This window comes from Halictus rubicundus, chromosome 18, assembly GCF_050948215.1.
Source record: "Halictus rubicundus isolate RS-2024b chromosome 18, iyHalRubi1_principal, whole genome shotgun sequence".
NCBI lineage: Eukaryota > Metazoa > Arthropoda > Insecta > Hymenoptera > Halictidae > Halictus > Halictus rubicundus.
The window spans coordinates 207,058-226,167 of record NC_135166.1 but is presented as its reverse complement, the minus strand read 5'-3'; the positions used below and the strand labels follow the sequence as shown (position 1 = coordinate 226,167).

Here is a 19,110-nt window from a genome sequence, read left to right as displayed (position 1 = left end):
GCAGATCTGAGCGAAACTGTCATAGACTGCGGATTCTATGCGTTCGTGGTAAGAAAGAGATTACGAGAACTTAAGAATGTCTATACGGTAGAAGCCCTCGCTCGTTGCGCGAAACGGGACCGCAAAGATATATTTCGATTTCGCATAAAGATCCGCAGTCTGGTCGCGAAAAATGAAATCTGTTATCTTTGCGAAAGCATGTATGTACGATGTTCTGATTTAACGAATCTCGTGGACATTGATGTTGTTGGTATCGATTTACAGACATTTAGAGTAACTTGATATCGTAGCTACTTCTTACCTCGTTCGATAAAATAAAACTACCTTTTCTCAGTCAAACCTGAAGATACACGGCGAAGTGAGACTTAACGATAATAGTAGCGATAAACGTGTAACGGGTTCCTTCTTCTCGGAACTGCATTCTCTACCGAATCATAGGCCAGTGTCCCTATTTCCTATTTCACCGAGGACACCGTGTGCGTTTCAACCGAGCACACCGTACGTATAATAAATATATACTTATCATTAGTATAAGAACTTGACTAGATCACTTTAGTTTTTATTGACTCCCTTATTTAATCTAGGTACTTGCTCGTGCGACGACGGAGAGTATGGAGAGTTACAAGATGCTTCTTCTTATAAAAAAATATCCAGGAGAATGAACTAGAGTTACGATTAACGCGGAGGTTCTCCGTTCGCTTCCGGTTCTCGGAACGTTGACGTTTTTCCGCGTTTTTCTTCTTCTTTTCATATTCACGCGGCCACATCGACGGGTCCGAGAACGTCGGCCAACGAGGCTTGATCCCAATTCCAATTGTAATTAACGTTTGTATGCGGATACTCTGAACGCAGCACCTCGAGACTACTCTGCAACCGGTCAGGCCAGTCACAGAGGAATAATACGACGGAACGCGGCGGCCATCACACGTAGAATTCGGTTTTTGGGGCCAGCTCGTACTCCATCTCCTCGTTTTTGTACATATCCATTATCTGGAAAAGCAAAATAATATATTACAACGAGTGAAAGCAAATAAATTCGGCAGCGTGATAATTTGTTGGAGTTTCAAACTAATTTTTCAGGGCTCTTTCTCCAGAACGTCCGTTTCGTTTACACGAGCAGCGAGGGATGACAAGATTAGTTCGTACCGCATTCATGTCCTTTTGCAATTCCTCCAGTTGCTTCTCGTGAATGACTTTCAGCTTCTCCTTCTCCCTGTTCTGGATACTCTGCGCGATCCTCCGCTCCTCCATGAATTTTTTAGTGTTGTTCTGCTGTTTCTCCCTGAGCCTACCCTCTTTAATACCACGGGTCTTCAAAGTTTTGTCGTTCATGACCTCCTTCATGCTCTCCACCGACAGTCTTGCTTGTCTGGCGTTCAGCTCTTTGATCTCGCGCTCGTGACGCGCCGCGAGTTGCTTCTGCTGGACCACTTGAGCGGCCATGCACAATTTGCACAAGGTGTTTCGTCGTTCCTCCAGGTGAGAACGGATCAGATCGCGTTCCTCGCGACGCTGCCTATTCGCTAATCGAGACCACTGATCCGTCTGGTCGGCAACTGCTCGCCGAACAACAGGATCTCTTGATAGTTGCGCTTTGCTGTAACCAGAGACATCGATTTTTATGGGATCTTTACTGGGCCGGAAGGGTCTTGCGTACTTTTTCCCTTTAATTATCTTCTCTATCGCAACGCAATGCTGCTTCTGGACGGTTAATTTGTCTTTCTGGTGCCTCTTCTTCAGCGACTCGAGCTCCTTCTGTTGCTTCGTCAGCACCTTCAGGTAGCCTTTCTCTTGCCGTAATACTTCTACCGTGATCGGATCGAACTTCATCTCCTCTGTCACAGATAAAGTGTAAAGTTTCTAACAGTTCGTTGCTTCGGACCAGACTGCGGATCTTTACGCGAAATGAAAGTGTTTTGCGCGCATCTTGTTGCAAGAAACAAACAAGAATCGAATCGTTTTCAATCTTTTTACTGTTCGAAATTGCAGCCACGCGAATGCATAAAATCCGCAGTCCCTCTACAGCAGCGACACCCTCTTTCTCGACAAAATTTTCATCGTTTTTAACGTTCACTTTCAACGCATACTACAGAACTGACAGCGAATTATGTCCACGATAATTCGAATGTTAGCAATACGGGGAAGAGTAGTCGAACCACCTTGTATCTTGAAAAAAAAAAAAAAAAAAAAGAAATAAATATTTGCTGTATTACTGGCAGCGTAAATCAGCTGTACATCATAAACCAGAATGCGATCTAGCTGTGTGTCTTCAAACAGACTAATATTCGCATTGGTAGTATCAAGTACTAGAAATTGTGTGTTAGGCTACATTCTCCTACGCGAGAGAAAGAAAAATGGTATACGGAAGCTCACCTCTGGGTTTAGGTGGCTCACGATGATGAGCAGGCGCGGAGTCATTACCTTTGCTGTCGCTCTTCTCTATCCCAAGACCCTTCATTTTGTTCTGCGACACGCCCTCCGGTTTCTTGTAGGACCGAGGTGCTGTCAGCGCGTCCATGAGTCCTACAAATTTGTTTAGAAGAAAGAAATCAACGAAGAAAGCTCGCGAACTAATCGCTTTTTATAGATCACCGACCTTCGTATCCGTCGGGCACGTAGATCTTGATCTCGATGTTGCAGAACAGCATAGGCAGCGACATAGGGAAATTCGCTTCCGTTCTCAGAGCTATGTGCCGATAGCCTGACTGTAGACCGTCCAAAGGAACGATTCTCTGACCCAAAAGCTTGCCATTGGACTCGTCGTAAACTGCGAACCGCAAGGCTGCCAAATCTGGCAAGACGACCTTTCGGAACAGGAAGGGCTCTTCATTGTATACGGGATTCAGGCCGTTCGCTGGAACCACTCTTGTTCGGAACTCTTTGCGGATAGTGTCCGTAGGTAGACCGTACATCTCTACCTCCACGTATGTGCCCACCTTCTTGTCTGATAAGAATTGGCCCGCTATTACCTGATTACGAAGCAACGAAAATATACAATTTTATTACCGTGTGACACGGTCAGCGAACTTTCCTTAGTTCCACTAAACGATCCGATGCGCTTTTCACTGGGATAGTTCGATTAGGTATAAAAATACCTGAACGCTGCATTGCGTTGCGATTACACCATCCACAGGACTCTCGGCGAAAGGATCAAAGCTTCGATCGGCCCTTCTCATGAAGTCCGGCTTCAGAAGGTAACCCGACGATCCGTTGTATTCGAATTTCCCCTGATTCAGTTGCATCGGCAGATCCGCGGTTTGGAAATTCAACGATACCATTTGACAGCCAGCGTTCCAGAAGACCTATTTCCAATGATCGATCGTTAAACGAAACCGTTCCGAAGCGGCGCGGCGCCTCGTTTCATTCGGTCTCGGTGTACCCGGAATTACCTGTGGCATGTAATTCGACGAGTCCGCCCGGGTACCTTTCGGATAGATCCGACTCATCTGCCGTTTGTTGTAATTGACGAACTCGATGGCTTGCGTTTTCAGGTAATTCAGGCCAGCGGTTTCCGCGAAGGAAGACATATTGTGATGAATGTTCTTCTCTGCGAATCAAATCGATCGTTTCAATGCGACGCGATCGGACGTATCGATGTATCGGCGAGTCGACGCGTCAACTGTCGTTATCCATTTTCTTCCCGTTGATATCAATCGTTTCGGTTGTGGCACGAATAAATATTATTAATAGCAATTTTCCCCGAGGTGAACATTTCGAATATTTAAAAAAATTTTTAAGCGCCAGGCTGATCGTTAGAAGAAAGTTTTATTACGTTCTGCAACGTCGAAACCAGGAAACTTGATGGGTTGAGCGTAGTTGACCATGGACGAGAGCCACGGATGGACGTTGGTGGTGCTTCCGGTGTACGGTTGAACCACTGCCAACTCTAAGCTGTCGGCTCCTAACACCGGCGCAGAGCCGGCCTGCGGTTGGTTGGTGGTGGTGGCGGTGGTCGCGACGACGACAGTTTCGGGCACAGTAGCTTCCTCCTGGAAACGCAGCAAGTTTCACGAAACATAGAATCGTCTTGTTGGACTCTCGAGGGAAGGAGATCGGGGTCGGTGATCATGCTGGCCACGAGGGTTACCTTTACCGATTGTTGCTCGACTACCGCGGCGACCACCGACAGAGCGCTGGCGTCCTCTTTGACCTCGTCCTCGATCACGAACTGGCCCTGCCAGAACAGCTCCAGCTCCTGCTTCTCCACTTCCGGTTTCAGGCGTTTGTTCTTGATCAGGATCTTCCGCTTCAGCATGCTCGGGGGTGGCAACGGCACGCCGGGCTCCAACTGTCGTAATCGCGACGCAACGTCGCACGGTGGACAAAAATCAGAAAAAATGATTTTTATCCTATTTGACCACTGTAAGCCCTTACTCCAGAACCACGTAAGGATAAGGCTCCGATCAGCCCACGAAAAATGTCCGATATACATTAATTACCGGCGAGTATACCTATCAGGCTTTTCGTACGCGTTTAATCTAATCGCGGCGTATATAGCGCACCGTATGCTAGACCGAGATAACTTCGATCCGATAACAATGTGGCGGCGTGTTTACCGATCGGAATCTACGCTCCGATCGACGTAGATGCTCCCCTTGTTATCGGGTTCTCTCATCGGCGAACGTCAAAACATTGTGAAACAAGCATTGTCCGTGGTACTTTCTGTGCCTCCGTTTTTCTGTGAGTCGTGCGTCGTGCGCGACGATAAGTCGACGATAGCGAACGAGTAACTTACGGGATATTCTTTGAGGGACTCCTTCAGCAACAAGTCACCTAGAATCTCGTCGCAGTATTTCGCTAATTTGTACTGTTGCTTCTTCGTGCAGTGGTTCTCGAAGCTGAGGATCACCGGGTACTCGGACGTGACGAACGCGGTGTCCCTCACCGCGTATATCACGTCCTTGAACAAGATGTCTGTGCACATGGCCTTGCCGTGGGTGATTATGGGCTCCTCGTCTTCCCCTTTGCCGTCCCAGCAGTCCAGCTCCACGCACCTTTCGGTGAAAATATTCTTAACCACGAGGTTTTTCAGTCGCGATCGGAAAGAAAGGATTAGGAGCCAGTTCGTCTGAAAGGGACAACCGCACGGTGGCACGGGGCATTTGGCTCGACAAGCTGGCCAAATATATTTTCACGATATTTCAAGGTCTAAAACGGTACGGTACGGTACGGTACGGTAGGTCGTTGGACTCGTCTTGGCATCGGCTACAATACTACGTATTGAACGTGAAAACAGAAAAACAACATTGCTACACCGTTTTTCAGGTGTTTAACTATCATGGCGAGCAAACGTTTTTCGTTTTAGACACGACTGACTTTTTCAGCTGACATTTTGACCTGCTTTTCGGACCAAATACTCCACTGTGAACCGGTCAGTCATGAAATCGAATCAACACGCTACCACTCTTTGCGGCGTTCAAAATATACAGCAGCGTTGATAGCTGTATTTTCGGATCGACTGACTTACTGACGGATAGCTCGCACCCACGTACCTACAACCGGCTAGCAACACTTGTCTGTACATCTCTACGCTGCTCCTGCCGCCAAATTGCCTGCCGCTCAAGTACGTGTTGTGGCTCGAGTTGATGTAATAGTGTGCCAACGGTTGGTCCATGTCCATGTAGACGTCCAGTCTGTCCAAGAAAACCGGCGCGTTCTCGTCGGACATCAGGTACCTTATGAAACCGTCCTTCGTCATCGTTTCTGAAAGGACGTTTTGCAGCTACTAACTGTATCGTACCTTATTCGTGAGTTTTCTTTGCCTTTGAACTCTCGAAATAGTTCATCGAAGTACCTACAACTTTGAGAATATAGCTTCGAAATGTTTCAGCGAGCGATGCGTGGAAAAAAAGTTTTTTTTTTCTTTCGATTTTTCAATCGATTTATAGGGTCTTTTCCCTTTGAGGGTTAAGCAAAGTGAAAGCTGGACCGGTGAATTTGGATCCCGTACACTGGTTTTAACCCTTTCGAGTCGGGGGAAACGCTATTTTGAACAGCGAGTACAATGCACCGTGCCTTTGTTGCGGGATCTCCGTTGAATGGATCCGCGGACAATGCTTCCATTTGATATTTTATTGCGACGCGCGGAATGTATTTTCCGGAATACTCGCCGTTGGCAACGGCTCGTTCTCCCTGGAGCCCTGGAAAGAGCGTTTCGGAAACAATGCCAATGGAATTCTTACTTTGATTACGCGCCGTCTCGTTCTGTTCGTAGTCCTTTATGATCTCCACAGCCCTCTTCTCGTCGTACAGCGGATAGAGGATCTCGTTCAACGTCGGATCCCGTTGCTTCTCGTTCAGGAACGTGACCAGTTGCTCCAAATTGATCGTGTCTGCTTTGCCTTGGGTGCTGGAACCCCACCAAGCAAACGAACGATCGTTATCGTCGCACCAGACCGATCCACCACCAGGTTATCCAGGCGCGATCCTTTTACTCACATGGACTGGAACAGTTCCTCTATGTCGTTCCGCGGACAGATTTTATGGTAAAGCGCGTAGAACACGTCGAAGGTGAAGTCGTTCGGCTCGATCACGTCGTTCTGGAAATTTCGAATCGTCGATTTATTGCGGGTCGTTGCGTAACCTCGGTAATCATTTTTATTCGATACTCTTATATTTTCGCTACAACCACCTAAAAACGCGTTTTCATCGGTTTGTTGGCCGTGATCGACCCCTCGTAATTTCATAAAAATGGATTGCTTGAACGAATCTTTACGCACCTTTCCGCTGGGTAGGCCTAATTCGGCGAGGCACTGATAGACGAGCTTTTCCGTTTTCCCAGACGCGAAAGTTCTTGCGACCACTTTCACTGGAACTTTTGCGTTTGGGTCGACTAGCATTCTGAGCCGCATCCAACTGAAACATAGCAAAAAGCGTACATATTTTTCACCAATAAAAACGATAATCCGGGAAACTTTTCCGTCGAAGCAGTAAAACGGTCGTCCGATCAACGAAATCACCGAGTCACGCGACCCAAAGCAAAGCAGCCCCTAATAAAAGTTCACGGTCTTGTTCACGTTCGTCGGCGAGTTTAGCACCGAACTATGACGAGAAACCTCCCCGGGGTACTATTGTATAAAACATCATAAGAATAATAACTATCGCGAACCGCGTTCTCTTTCTTGTGACAAGGGGTCTGAAAAATAAATGATCTGTTCGCACCAAGCTATTTCTGTCAAAGAATCCAAGATAAAGTAGTCAGTTCTAGAAAGCAGAAGTCCTATTGCGCAGTTCTTACAAGATTTTAGAGCATTGTGGGAAGTTTCTCCGCACAGTTAGCCACAGGACGAAGATCGGATCGTTATCGAAAGATAAACGTGGAGGCGTTTAACGCGTTTGTTGCGGATTATGGACCCCGCACGCGGCGTCGAACGATTTGACGTCTGCCGGCGCGGCGTAAACGGTGTGCGCCGGTCGGACGACGTTTCTGTCTAATTATTTCACGCGAACGTTAGGTCAGCGTAGGCGCTTGTGTGCGTGCGTGTGCGTGCGTGTGTGCGCGTGCATGCGAGCGAGTAATTGCATCGGTAAACTCACTGTTTCTTCAAGCACGTGAGCGGGCAAACGTTGTTGGCTTTCACGTTGTGCGTAATCGATCGTGTGCCGTCCAGCCATATCTGTCATGGGACACAGCAAACACTTGGACTTTATTGATTATCTTATTAATCGTATAGCCAACGAACTGCAGCATTTCTCTATGTTTAATCGACGCGGTTTCTACTTCTACGAATGACGGACGACGAACGGAGAGGGCCGGTTTGACTCAAGGAGCCTCCGACAATCCACGGCCCCGTCTCGTTTGTCAATTTTCCGAGAGATGGATCAAACGACGGTCACGATTATGTAACGGGTGAACTTGCCTTTGCCGTCGCTGGATCCGGACAGACGACGTGCTGGTAATTAATATTGGTGTAATCTGCGCCGGAGCAGATGGTTAAACTTTTCTCGTCCAGTTGCTCGCCATGCTTCGTTAGTAGCTTGTCGAGCAGCTTCGGATCCTGAATGAAATTAGAAAATTCGGTTGAAAGCTTGCAGCCTGACTTCTTTTTTCTATCGAGTAAAGTACTGTATCGTCCGCTGTCAGTGTCAAAGACTCCGTGAAAGAACTCGTTAACATCTCGAACGGACGCGGACGGGAGTGGAACGCTCGTTGGCTCGAGCGCTGTGCCGAGGCATTCTGCTTCCGTCGCATCGGACAGTTTCGAACTTGTCCGGTGAATATTTTAAACGACGCTCTCCGGTTCGGTTCGTTCCAGTTGTTGGAAAACAAGGGATTTCTTACCTTCGGCAAGCCACCGGCACGAATGTCGCTCACTTGACACAGCTCTATCACGTCGCCGTCCTTTACATGAAACAGAAATCACAGACAGAGTAAGCGAGGCCTCCTTCGTCTGCTGCTCGAGTCTCGAATTTAGAAAAGAATCAGACTATTTTCGCTTGTTCGGACCAGCAGTCCCTTATTTAACGTTTCGAGCAGCGATACCGCGTATTTGCACGAGACTTTCGAAAGTTTTCTGAAAATCCTTTTTACTCGTTTCTTTTTGAACGTCGACGCGACAGATCAATTCCGAGCAAGTTCTCGCAAACGAATGTTCTTGGGGAGGAAACTTTAACCGAAGAATCTTCGAACTTAATTTATTATTTCTTATTCGTTCTTCGGGATAAAGTTTGGCCCACTTCTTTGCCACCTCGACGTGCGGGATTCAAGATAATACGTGCAAGTCGGGCGACCTCTTTAGAGGACCGAAAGATTGTAAGAAATTTCGCTCACCCTTCCTACGCTCTGCCAGTAGATGAAGAAGCCATACTCGTCGACCTTGAACATACAATCAGCCTCCAGTTCCGTGTTGTCCTTTTCCTCTGACCATCGGTCGAACACGCATCCGCGACGGAGAGGAAGAGGTACCTCGATCTGCCAGTTGAATTCGAATCTCTTCGTCATCTTCCTTGGACCGGGTGGAACGTGTCAATCGTTGGACGCGTCTGGTTTCGTCTGGTTTCTAATGGGAGAAGCAATTTCTTCAAACGTTGCTGCACAATTCGTCGATCGTTCGAAGACCTTGGCGCAACAACTGTGCGAGTCTAATTTCTAGTAAAAGTGTACCGTAGACTCCCGCACAACACAATCAAAAAACTGTTTAAAAGGACTGCATGTATTGGTCGCGTGTAATCAATTTTGAATTGTGAATGGTTACATCGAGAACGGCGGAAACGGCGAGAGTGTGTTCGGGAAATCGGAAAGTTGATCGGTGTTATTAATTGGTACGTTCTCGGTGAAGTGGAGGATCACGCGAGTTATTATCGCGCCGTGCCGGTTCATTAGCGATTCCATCGTCGTTCCTCGAGGTTACGAAAATTGGCGACGCGGCGAGGAATACTAAACGATCGCGGCGCGGTTACAGTTTGATGCAGTTCGTTTAGTCGAAACGAGCGCTGTTGCACGTCGATTCCTCCGCCTCGAACGGCTCGCACACTTCCCTTTAATAGTCTTTTCCAGCAGCCCCGATTGAGTATTAACCTCCGGCAGACTGTGGCAAATAGGTGCTTTCGACCCATTTCAACGACATTAGAATCCCATTAAACGTTGATCACGTTAAACAGAGGGTTCCGACCGTTCGCGGGAGCGTTAACTGGCTTTCGAAGGAGCTGCTAGCAAGGTACATCGCGTCTGTCGATGGATTTTCGGCCGTCGCCGGTCGCCGGTCGCCGGTCGCCGGTCGCCGGTCGCGCCTTTGAACGGAATCTAGGCGAGTATCGGGCAATTTTGTTATCGTTGGCTTCGACGCCACGCCACGGTCCGCCGAGTGCTTAACAATATTTTCTCAATCTGGCTGTCCTCTTCGAGCACCGGATTAAATGTGTTTCATAACAAAATTCTCCCGCTGCATACAGCAACGTTTGCCGCAATGTTTTCTTTCTATGTTTTTCCTTTCCCACTGAAAACCCCACGAACGTCGTCAGATAAACTCGTTGTATTCTGGCGTGTTTTAAGATTCTCTTATGTTCTAAATGCATAACGCTTCTACCGGAAATTAGCAACCATGTTTTACGCTTTTACGCTTTTTTTTTAAATGTTTTATTAAATGCAGCGTACCTCTTTTACGAAATGTTTACCTGCAAAATAACAAATCACCTTCGAAAAATAAGTTTAAACGGCTTAGTATAACGTACATACTCCTAAACAGAATAACGAGATACGTATATAAATGTGCAAAGTTTAAAGAAAACCGGTGACCCCAGATTTTGCGCTCTCCTTACGAGACAAGCGCCTGGCCCCGTAGTCCGAGGATGGGATTAGCATAGCTATCGGCAACGGTGGTCGCGCGTTGGTTTCAACCGTTCGGTATTCGGACTGAGGCTGAACAATTGACTTCTTTCTCGGAAGCGACAGTCGTCTTGGCCAAAGAATCGGGGGTTCTCTCGAGATCGAGTGATCTCGAACTCAGACTTTCTTCTTCGGTCGAGCGAAACCGAGATTGACCGTCCCAAAGCCGTGGAACGATAACAAAGGATTGAAACTCCGGTAGCTGTCGAGACCGACAGTCCGTTAAAGGCCACTCGAAACGGACGGCTTTCCCGTCGATCGCGACACGCTTTCGGTTTTTTCGTTCGGTCGATATCGTATCGAAGCGCAAAGGATTTGCTGGCATCGTTGCACCGGTTGACCTTTATTCCCTGGCTACAAAGTAGGCCGAACCATAGACAGGGGCGGCTAGGTGAAAATAGAACGACGATAGAACACGATAGAACCCTCTGTCTCTCTCTCTCTCTCTCTCTCTCTCTCTCTCTCTCTCTCTCTCTCTCTCTCTCTCTCTCGCTCTCTCGCTCTCTTTCTCCACCCCCGTTCACGTCGAGAAATAGACCGTCAAACTTCTCTTTTTCTTTTCTCTGCGCGAAAATGAATGGGATTTCACGTGATATTTTACGACGCTGCCCCTGTATTTTCGCGTTGATTAAAATGCCGCGAATGTCTCAATCCCCCGCTGGAATAGCTGCTGAACCAATAACGCTGAAATTCGAGTCAATAAATCGAGAAAATAAATGTTTGAAATTCCCTGTTTTCTTAATAAATCAATCGAAACAACTATGGCCATCTATTTAATTTCACTTTAATTAATCACTTTAGTTTAAGATAGTTTATAGTTTTCTTCTGCTAAATCGTTTTGATATTTCATAAAGGTGATACGTTGCATTTAGTGAATTATTTTAACATTGAAGTTAAACTGTGAAACAAACAAAGACATGTTTTCATTTAACTTTGATTTTCGAAAAGGTTATTTTATTTGAAGGAGGGTACGAAAACATTTTCGATCCAGTGTAGTTTGTAACGCTTCCAGCGAACAGCGTGTGCCGCGTCGGCTGGAATCTTTAAAAAATCGATATTCCGAGAATCTCGCGGTTCGGCTCGTGGAAAATATTTTCGTGAAATCTCGGAGGTTCTCCGCGCGTGTAATCACGTAAGATTGGAATGTAAATCGACAAGGTGGAAGGTGCAAAGCGTAAAGATCACTTACGACGTTAAGACCGTTTCTTCCTGGCTGGCTTGCACATTTTAGTTCCCCGCTGCACCTGCGGACAGGAAAGATCGAATAATGTCTGAAGCCTGGTCTCGGTGTTTGGCGGCATGAGTCAAGGTCCCCGCGGATCTATCTATAGCGACTTCGATACACAAATTCGATTCACTGAACTTTATGGCCAATCTTCGCCAGATATTTCACGCGGCTGTCAAACATCGTTCCCTTCGTACGTATCTATTTGCCCGTTTCCGGCCACCGTATACATATATCGCACGCATTTGATCCGAGCCTCGATTTACCGAATCTTCGACACCGTTTCTAAACGTTCGCGAATCCGAGTCACAGGCGCGCGTTGTTCAGCCTCGTTTGAAATCGTGACCGGCTGCGTTTGATCTATCCGTTTCACCGAAAACAATCGAGCCGTTCAGCTCGGCGAGTAGATCATGTAACTCATTCGTCAGTATTTCTGTACCATGAACGTCGAACCTGACATTTGCACAGTTATTACATACACACACACACACACACACACACACACACACGCATATATATAATAAATAATAATATACCTAGAAACGACCTAGATGTTGATGCGACCCTTATAAATAGTTAACACATACAAAAAAAGATCGGCCTAATTATTTGAGACATTACATCTCGGACTTTCTCGGCTAACGAAGCGCATTTGGTTAAATGCTTATCGTTGCTGCAATGCTAGCCATTATTGAGTAACTAGATTTTTAGTCGGCGAACTTGGAAGGTCGAGCACCTATCGACTCCGCTATCGTGCACGGACGTCCCGGCAGTCGGGAGTTATCGCGGAGAGTTATCTTAATTGACGCAGAAGGAAGTGCAGAGCCGCGAAAGTCGAGCAACCAAGTGCGATGACTTAGCTTGAACATTACACGCACCATTATTGTCCGACTTGGTGTCGAACAAACTCTCTGTTACCGACTATGGTTTCCTTTGCGTAGACGCGCAGCGTGACGGATCGCCAACGTAGGTGAATAAAAATCATCTTGGTGACCATCAGAGAATTCTTTTCCATCAGCACCCAAAATTTCTGGTAGTCCTATCTGTTTCCCATTTTTCACGGAATACGCAACGATGGTCGTGGAGAACGCAAGGGGAACGAGTTCGGAGAGATCTTATGATAAAGTCGAAAGGGAAACAACGTCGAGAAAGACTGGGGAATGAGATCGAGCGGAAATGGAACGAAAAAATTGCCAGATATCTCCCGAACATCATCCCCGAGTTGCCGAGTTTTCGGTAGCTACCCTAGCGTGCCCCCAATCAGAATAAAAGCGCTGGATCCAGCTATAAATCTTCGGCCAGGGTAAGGTCGACGCTGAACCAAGTTCTTTCAGGATGGAGTCAGCTGACGGTGCGCGGGATCGATTTCGGTGGAAAATTCTGTGTCACTTCCTGCGGAATAATAGGGCTCCTATTTTCTGAATAGGCTCCGCGCCGGTGCACCGACCGAGACGAAATTTCTGCCGAATAATTGCTGATCGCTCGTCCCGGTCCGTTTTATTCAAAGATTTACAAAAATCGTCGACCGTACTCTTGTTCGAGCGATAATAAAGCTTGTGCAAGCGTGCAGTAAAATGTGTAATTATTACGAACCATCGCGTCATCACCTATTTCGCAGTCACAACACCTTGGGACCTGTTCCCTAGAATCTAAAAACTGTTGGAAACTTATTAAACGAACGTTCTGGCGTGAAACCCTAATTCCGTTGCCTGCTTCCAACTTTTCCACCTAATTTACCGAAGCAAATTCCCGGGGAACACAACCTCGAAGCAGCGCAGATTGAATACTGATCGCCGAATTACTCGGATTTGCCTTGCTAAACTATCTCATAGAAAAAAGTTAACGCTGTTTGTAGAGCAATTCGAAGGCTCGAAATAGCGCAGCGGCTCGTTGTATTTTACGTTTTAGTAAATAAATTTTGATAGTACAAAAAATGTATTTGTTGCTCTTCGTATCGTTGGCTTGTTTTAATTGTTGTATATTCAACGGTACGTTCATGTACACAACAATTTAAGCGACCATTCTGTTATTTATAATTATGTTTAATTTAAATATCAGTTCATTCTAACAGTCCTGTACAGAGTTGTTCCGTAGTTGTTGAACAATGATGGCAGAGAACGCGGGACTCTATTGTGGCACATTGGATATCGAATCATGCTGGACAGGGTGTTTCCTCGCTGTTCAGCTTGCATTCTTGGAGTTTGCAGGAGACAAGTTGAACATAATTGGTATAATAGCTGGAGACTGTCGAGTTGTTCTGTAGCACAATTGACCGAAGCAACCTGTTTTATTCGTGCGGGAAATCCACGTAGCTGTGTCACGTATTGTTAGGAACGCGATTATACGTGAGATATTAAGCCGAAAAACATTCAACACATTAGAATATTTTACTCTGAAGCTATTCGAAGTAGATTTGTCAGACACGAGCGTTGAATAGGGCTCGCTTAACGCGTCTCTTCGTAATTTATCGTTTCCACTTCTTGTACCCGCTAATGGTTGCCCATCCATTTCCGATGTCAATTATTTCGGGAACGAGATCTTGTCTTTGTTTAAGTTCAAATGCGACGATGGAGAGTTGTGAAGCTGTACGCGAGGTTTACACTTTCAGTTTCACAACCATCTATTTATGGTACGGTTTTGCAAGATACGCGAAGCTTACGCTTTAAATATACATTATATTTTTAGTTCGCAGTTTTTAAGAGTAATACATAAAATCAGGTGAGCAAGTTAGGTGTAGAGATGCGAGGCGACATGTAAACAGAGGCGAACGTTACGAAAATAATGCGGGTGAGCATGGCCCGTTCCGACGGCTGGTCCATTGGCACGGTGCGCAGAATTTCTGGCGTCGGACACTGAACGATTCCACGAGCAAAAAAGATTGCCGGTTGACGGCGGTTCCTCGTTAAGAACGCTCCGGTTTCTGTTTGACGGCAGCCGTGCGACAAGTTGTATGTATTTCGGTCGTGAAACCGGAAGAACGCGGGATGTCGTAACAACGTTGATAATCTGCGGGATGCGCGCCGCCGGCCACTCACTTGCCCGTAAAACCTTATGCCCGAGGATTTCAACTGCGGATTTTATGCAGTTATGGCAATAATCGCTGAGCGAAATAGATAGAAATGCCGAAACACCAGAAGCTACTTCTACACATAATAAGTGTCATGATTCATTCAAGAATAGGTTATTACACTACGCTGACATGCCAGCGATTCAATCTTGATTATGTTTCCATAGACAGCCAACGACTGACATTTCATTTTCACCATATTTTGTAGAACGTACATGTCGCACGGTTGACGGATTAGCAATGTCGTTACACCTAACAATCGAACATAGTGACACATGACAGAGTGGCGTGAGGTTATACACCATAGCAATGAATTATGACAAGGTCTAACGAGTAAAATAAATTGACTTCACTTCTCGGCAGGTCTTTCATGCTGGGAACAAGCAGACAATTTTTCTTCGCGAGGTGAATCGTTTGCTTCCATTTGTGAGTTCTATGTAGTTCGTTGTTTGGCCACTAATCTTTTAATCAGCTTCCGATCACGGTAGAAGTATTAGCAAATTCACTGGTACGTGATCGAATCTGATCGTAACTCCATGAAATCCGCAGTCTAATTATTCTGCAAGGAAAAATGTTTTACTGCGACAAGAACCGGAATCTTATGATAATCACGAGTTTGGATTTAGTTGTGCAAGAGGTAGCAGATCCAGGAGACGATCCTGGCGTGCCAGATTTGTTATAGAAAAAGGCGGACTTCCTTTGTTAAGTAGAGAAACCGCGTGGGATAAATCCATGACCGAAGGGCATAAGTGACACCCTCGATCGAAATCAGCTGCGCGTTGTTCGGGAGACGTGAACGGTACCGTCGCGGACAGCGTGTATTGATTTTCGAGGGTCTAATGGAATTCAAGAATTCAATTATCCCCGGGCAACCGCGCGACTGCGGTAAAAACTCTTCGCCATTTAAATAGGCCGGCGGATCTAATTAAAGTTATTGAATATCGTCTTTCCTGAAGAGGAACAGACTTCGACCTTCCAGAGGCTGACGTTGCCGCGCGTATCGCGAATAACACGCTGACATTATAGTCTACAAGTGCTGCCTTTTTTCCCCAAGATATTTCCCCTGCTAAACACTATTATCAAAATGTCCGAATAACGGAGTTCGCATACAGAAAAGAATATTAAATAATATTGTGGAAATAAAAATGTATCGACTTTAGATTGCACAGTATGGATTCAATGCTTCGACACGATACACGAATGCTGCGAGGAAAATAATGATATTAATGAATTCGAAGAAGCGATGTAAATGCATAGACAGACTTGGACTATAGTTATGTACATAGAAAAAAATTATATAAAAACCTGCATTTTCGTATGATCAAGCGAGTACAATGTAAGGTAGACTCTATCTACCCATTCCTAGTATTAAAACTACGTAATACTTTTGTTTGCTTTGACGCATCTTTTTATTCTCAGCAGTAGATTCGTGTCGATACTGTTCAATAAAATTCTACTATTTTTCTCTAAATTAATAATTTGTAGTACTTGTGTATAATTCAGATATAATTTTCTGAGTGCATTCTTTTACCAACATATGTTTTGCTCAAACCTGTTTCGAATCAGAAGACTTTAACACTGGAATTATCAGCGAAATCAGAATGATCAATTTCAAGCTATTTTATCTGACGGTTATCGGAGACTATTCTGGACAAAATTCTTAAAAATCACTTGTTGTCACTACCGTTACACGAGAAGCCCGCTTTAATGGAAGTCACGTGTGAGTGTGTGTGTGTGTGTGTGTGTGTGTATGTGCATGTATACACGAAGGAGAAACGCATCGTGAACGTCACGCAACCAGAAAAGCTCACGCACACGCGTGTCGTTCCTGAATCGCGAATCACGGCCGGTCGGTCGGCGTGTAGCGTGTTTATGCGTCGTTATGTAACGTCTTAATCGTTTGGACCCGAGTAAAGTGAATGAAACAGTCGTTGAATAGGCGGCTGATGAACACACGAACGGTTAATGAAGTGGACCGATAAAAGCCGCGCGTCTGCGGTCGCCGAGCACCGCTTTCGGAGGTTTTTTAAAATATGGCCAGGCATTATGTGCGAAGTAGCTGTTACACTTTCCGCACACATGACCCTAAATACAACGCAAACATTTACACTCTGATACACATAAGTGGCGCGCCGCTTGTAAAATGTTTGCACAGCCGATGAATGCCGTGTCGCTTTGCTCGAGATCCCGAACTTCGGGAGAAACGAAGGCAAAATTTTCTTCGCGGATTAATCGACGAGTGGTTCAATTACAACTCTCTCTCTCTCTCTCTCTCTCTCTCTCTCTCTCTCTCTCTCTCTTTCTTCCCTCCCTCCCCCATCTCTGTTTGCTCTCTTTCTCGCGAATCGATAGTTACGTAACTTCCGGCGCAGGCTTCGAAGGACGCGTTAAACCGCCGCGACATTGACCGCTCGATCGTTTAATACGCTCGGCGACGGTCACGTTACAGAAGAATGGAAATGAATGAGGGGCCACGACCCGCCGCATTAGCTGACCGTGTTGTACAGCTCGTCGTGATTACTGTAATCTGACTGATAACAGCGTAATTTACTTGTCAACGTTCGCGGAAACAGCTGCAGCCTGCGTGCGCGCGCGCGCGTAATCGGAACAGTTCGTTTTACCGTGGCGGTGCCGTTTTGAATTATTTTTCGGAAAATATAACAGCGGGAATTTTCGCGGAACAGGCTTCACTCGTTTGTCTGTTAAGCGGTTTTACGTCATTTACGAGAAGGTACTCGCCTCGAGCAATCAGTTTCTGTGAATGGGTGTTACTGGAAATATTGAATGATCCGTAAACTGTTTTTCGTTAAGAGTAATCGATCCGCTGCGCGATGCGAAAGAATAGAATGTACGCGGAACGTGGCGCGGGAACTTGCGAGCGAATCCACGTATGCGAGCGATACAATACATCCTCGTCAGAATGAATCCATGAACTCTGACACGAACAGCTGCTAGTCAGCATGGTCGTCGGGGCGGGAGAACTTTTCGAATTAGCGGGCGCGTGCAAGTTCGCGAGGAATGGACACCGCTTCTAACGAGCACGGTAACACCCGAGGCGCCTCGTTTCTTCGCTCGTTAGAGCGGACTCCCCCCCGACAAGAAGGTCAAAAGTCAGGCTAGGGGGAAAACACACGGGCGGTAAGGTCGCGACGTGAGGCTGTGCGGAGGAAAGTGAAAGAGAGAGAGAGAGAGAGAGAGAGAGAGAGAGAGAGAGAGAGAGAGAGAGAGAACCGCAAGGGAGACGACAGGCGTTTAATAAAGTGGTTGACGGCCGATGACAAGTTAATATCGGGGGACGGCAAGGTGGCCGGACGAATTGACCGCGAGCCAATAACTCCTAATGGACAGGATGAGACGTCCAGAGACTGGCGTCGAGTCCCATTCCACGGGAGGCTGTGTGTTTGTCCCCAGTGTTTCTCGGCCACGTTCCGGATTCCCTTGACCTCGAAAATCCCTCGGGAGGCCCTGTGTGAGTCAGGGTCGTGTGGATCCCCATCGTGCCCGTCTCCCACCCGAGGATCCTCCGGCCTTCGTTTCCTTACCCCACATCGGCGTGCGACCTCCGGGAGAGGATCGCCGTCCGAGGGTATATCCTCGTCCCAGGACGAATTAACAAGCTGGTTAGGAGGACACGCTCGCGCGATCGTGCGCACGGTTTCTGGGGTCTGTGCGTGCACGAAAACCACGGAAACACGATGCTCGCGAGCGCGAGCCAACACGCATGAGCGAGGCACGTTGACGTACGTACGGGGGAAGACAAACAAAAGGAGAAGCGAGTCTGGAAGCGAGAAGGAGACCGACGATCGGACAGCTGAATAGAAGGAGAGACAGAGAGACAGCGAGGGAGTAAGGGAGTGAGGGAGTGAGGGAGTGAGGGAACGAGGGAGCGAGGGAGGGGGGATAACTGTAAGATGGAGAAGGCAACTGCGATGCGATGGGTGCCGAAGGGAAGAGGATAGCACATAAAACGGCTGAGCTGTTGAGAAGTGTGCGTGTACCCTGTGCACAGAGCGCCATGCTAATGTCATTCTGGCAGGAAGCTTCCATCGCGGCTCGTAATTACGCGCGGCGTTAATCGATGCGATCGGTTAATTGAACCGGCGACTGCCTTTTAAGGGGATACGAAATACTCGATCGGTTCCGTCATCCGTCGACGATGGAGTTTGGTATCGACGGTGTCGTCGATGTACGTTCCAAAGCCAGGGTATAAGGTTGAACGCTCGGTTCTAGGCGAGTCCAGTCTGGAGGTAGAGAGACAGGTAATTTGTGCGTTTAACGCGCGCGTCAAGGTTCCGGACGAGACGGGACGAGACGGAACGAGACGGGACGAGACGGAACGAGACGGGACGAGACGGGACGAGACGCGACGCGTGTCCGTGACGTCCAGTGACCATGGACGAACGTCTGGCGCACGCATGCACGCACGCACGCACGCACGCACGCACGCACGCACGCACGCACGTACACGCGTACTTAACCATCCGTCTCTGTCTC

At 47.0% G+C, this 19,110-nt stretch overlaps 2 protein-coding genes across 6 annotated transcripts in view; one reads left to right on the top strand and one right to left on the bottom strand.

Annotated features, from left to right (window-relative positions):
* Positions 1–543: 543 nt before the first annotated feature.
* LOC143362947 (1-phosphatidylinositol 4,5-bisphosphate phosphodiesterase) overlaps positions 544–19,110 on the bottom strand; it is an 18,959-nt gene continuing 392 nt past the window's right edge. Inside the window, exons 2-20 of one of the 5 annotated variants that reach the window (XM_076803474.1) lie at positions 11,514–11,568; positions 8,771–8,999; positions 8,282–8,341; positions 7,860–7,997; positions 7,537–7,616; positions 6,720–6,855; positions 6,439–6,539; positions 6,183–6,349; positions 5,493–5,703; positions 4,736–4,994; positions 4,094–4,288; positions 3,773–3,989; positions 3,390–3,547; positions 3,096–3,302; positions 2,597–2,969; positions 2,374–2,523; positions 1,658–1,835; positions 1,147–1,597; positions 544–990 (exon numbers count right to left, since the gene is read on the bottom strand). In XM_076803474.1, the coding sequence (XP_076659589.1) occupies positions 922–990; positions 1,147–1,597; positions 1,658–1,835; positions 2,374–2,523; positions 2,597–2,969; positions 3,096–3,302; positions 3,390–3,547; positions 3,773–3,989; positions 4,094–4,288; positions 4,736–4,994; positions 5,493–5,703; positions 6,183–6,349; positions 6,439–6,539; positions 6,720–6,855; positions 7,537–7,616; positions 7,860–7,997; positions 8,282–8,341; positions 8,771–8,941 (3,321 nt within the window). In that variant the 5' untranslated portion in view covers positions 8,942–8,999; positions 11,514–11,568 and the 3' untranslated portion in view covers positions 544–921. Of the gene's footprint in view, positions 991–1,146; positions 1,836–2,373; positions 2,524–2,596; positions 2,970–3,095; positions 3,303–3,389; positions 3,548–3,772; positions 3,990–4,087; positions 4,289–4,735; positions 4,995–5,492; positions 5,704–6,182; positions 6,350–6,438; positions 6,540–6,719; positions 6,856–7,536; positions 7,617–7,859; positions 7,998–8,281; positions 8,342–8,770; positions 9,000–11,513; positions 11,569–19,110 lie in introns of all 5 variants that reach the window. The other 4 variants (XM_076803473.1, XM_076803476.1, XM_076803471.1 and 1 more) reach the window with 4 other exon arrangements.
* The window catches only part of LOC143362999 (uncharacterized), a 22,634-nt gene continuing 21,775 nt past the window's right edge, over positions 18,252–19,110 (top strand). The window contains exon 1 of the mRNA XM_076803574.1: positions 18,252–18,875. Within this exon, the coding sequence (XP_076659689.1) occupies positions 18,801–18,875 (75 nt within the window). The 5' untranslated portion in view covers positions 18,252–18,800. The remainder of the gene's footprint in view (positions 18,876–19,110) is intronic.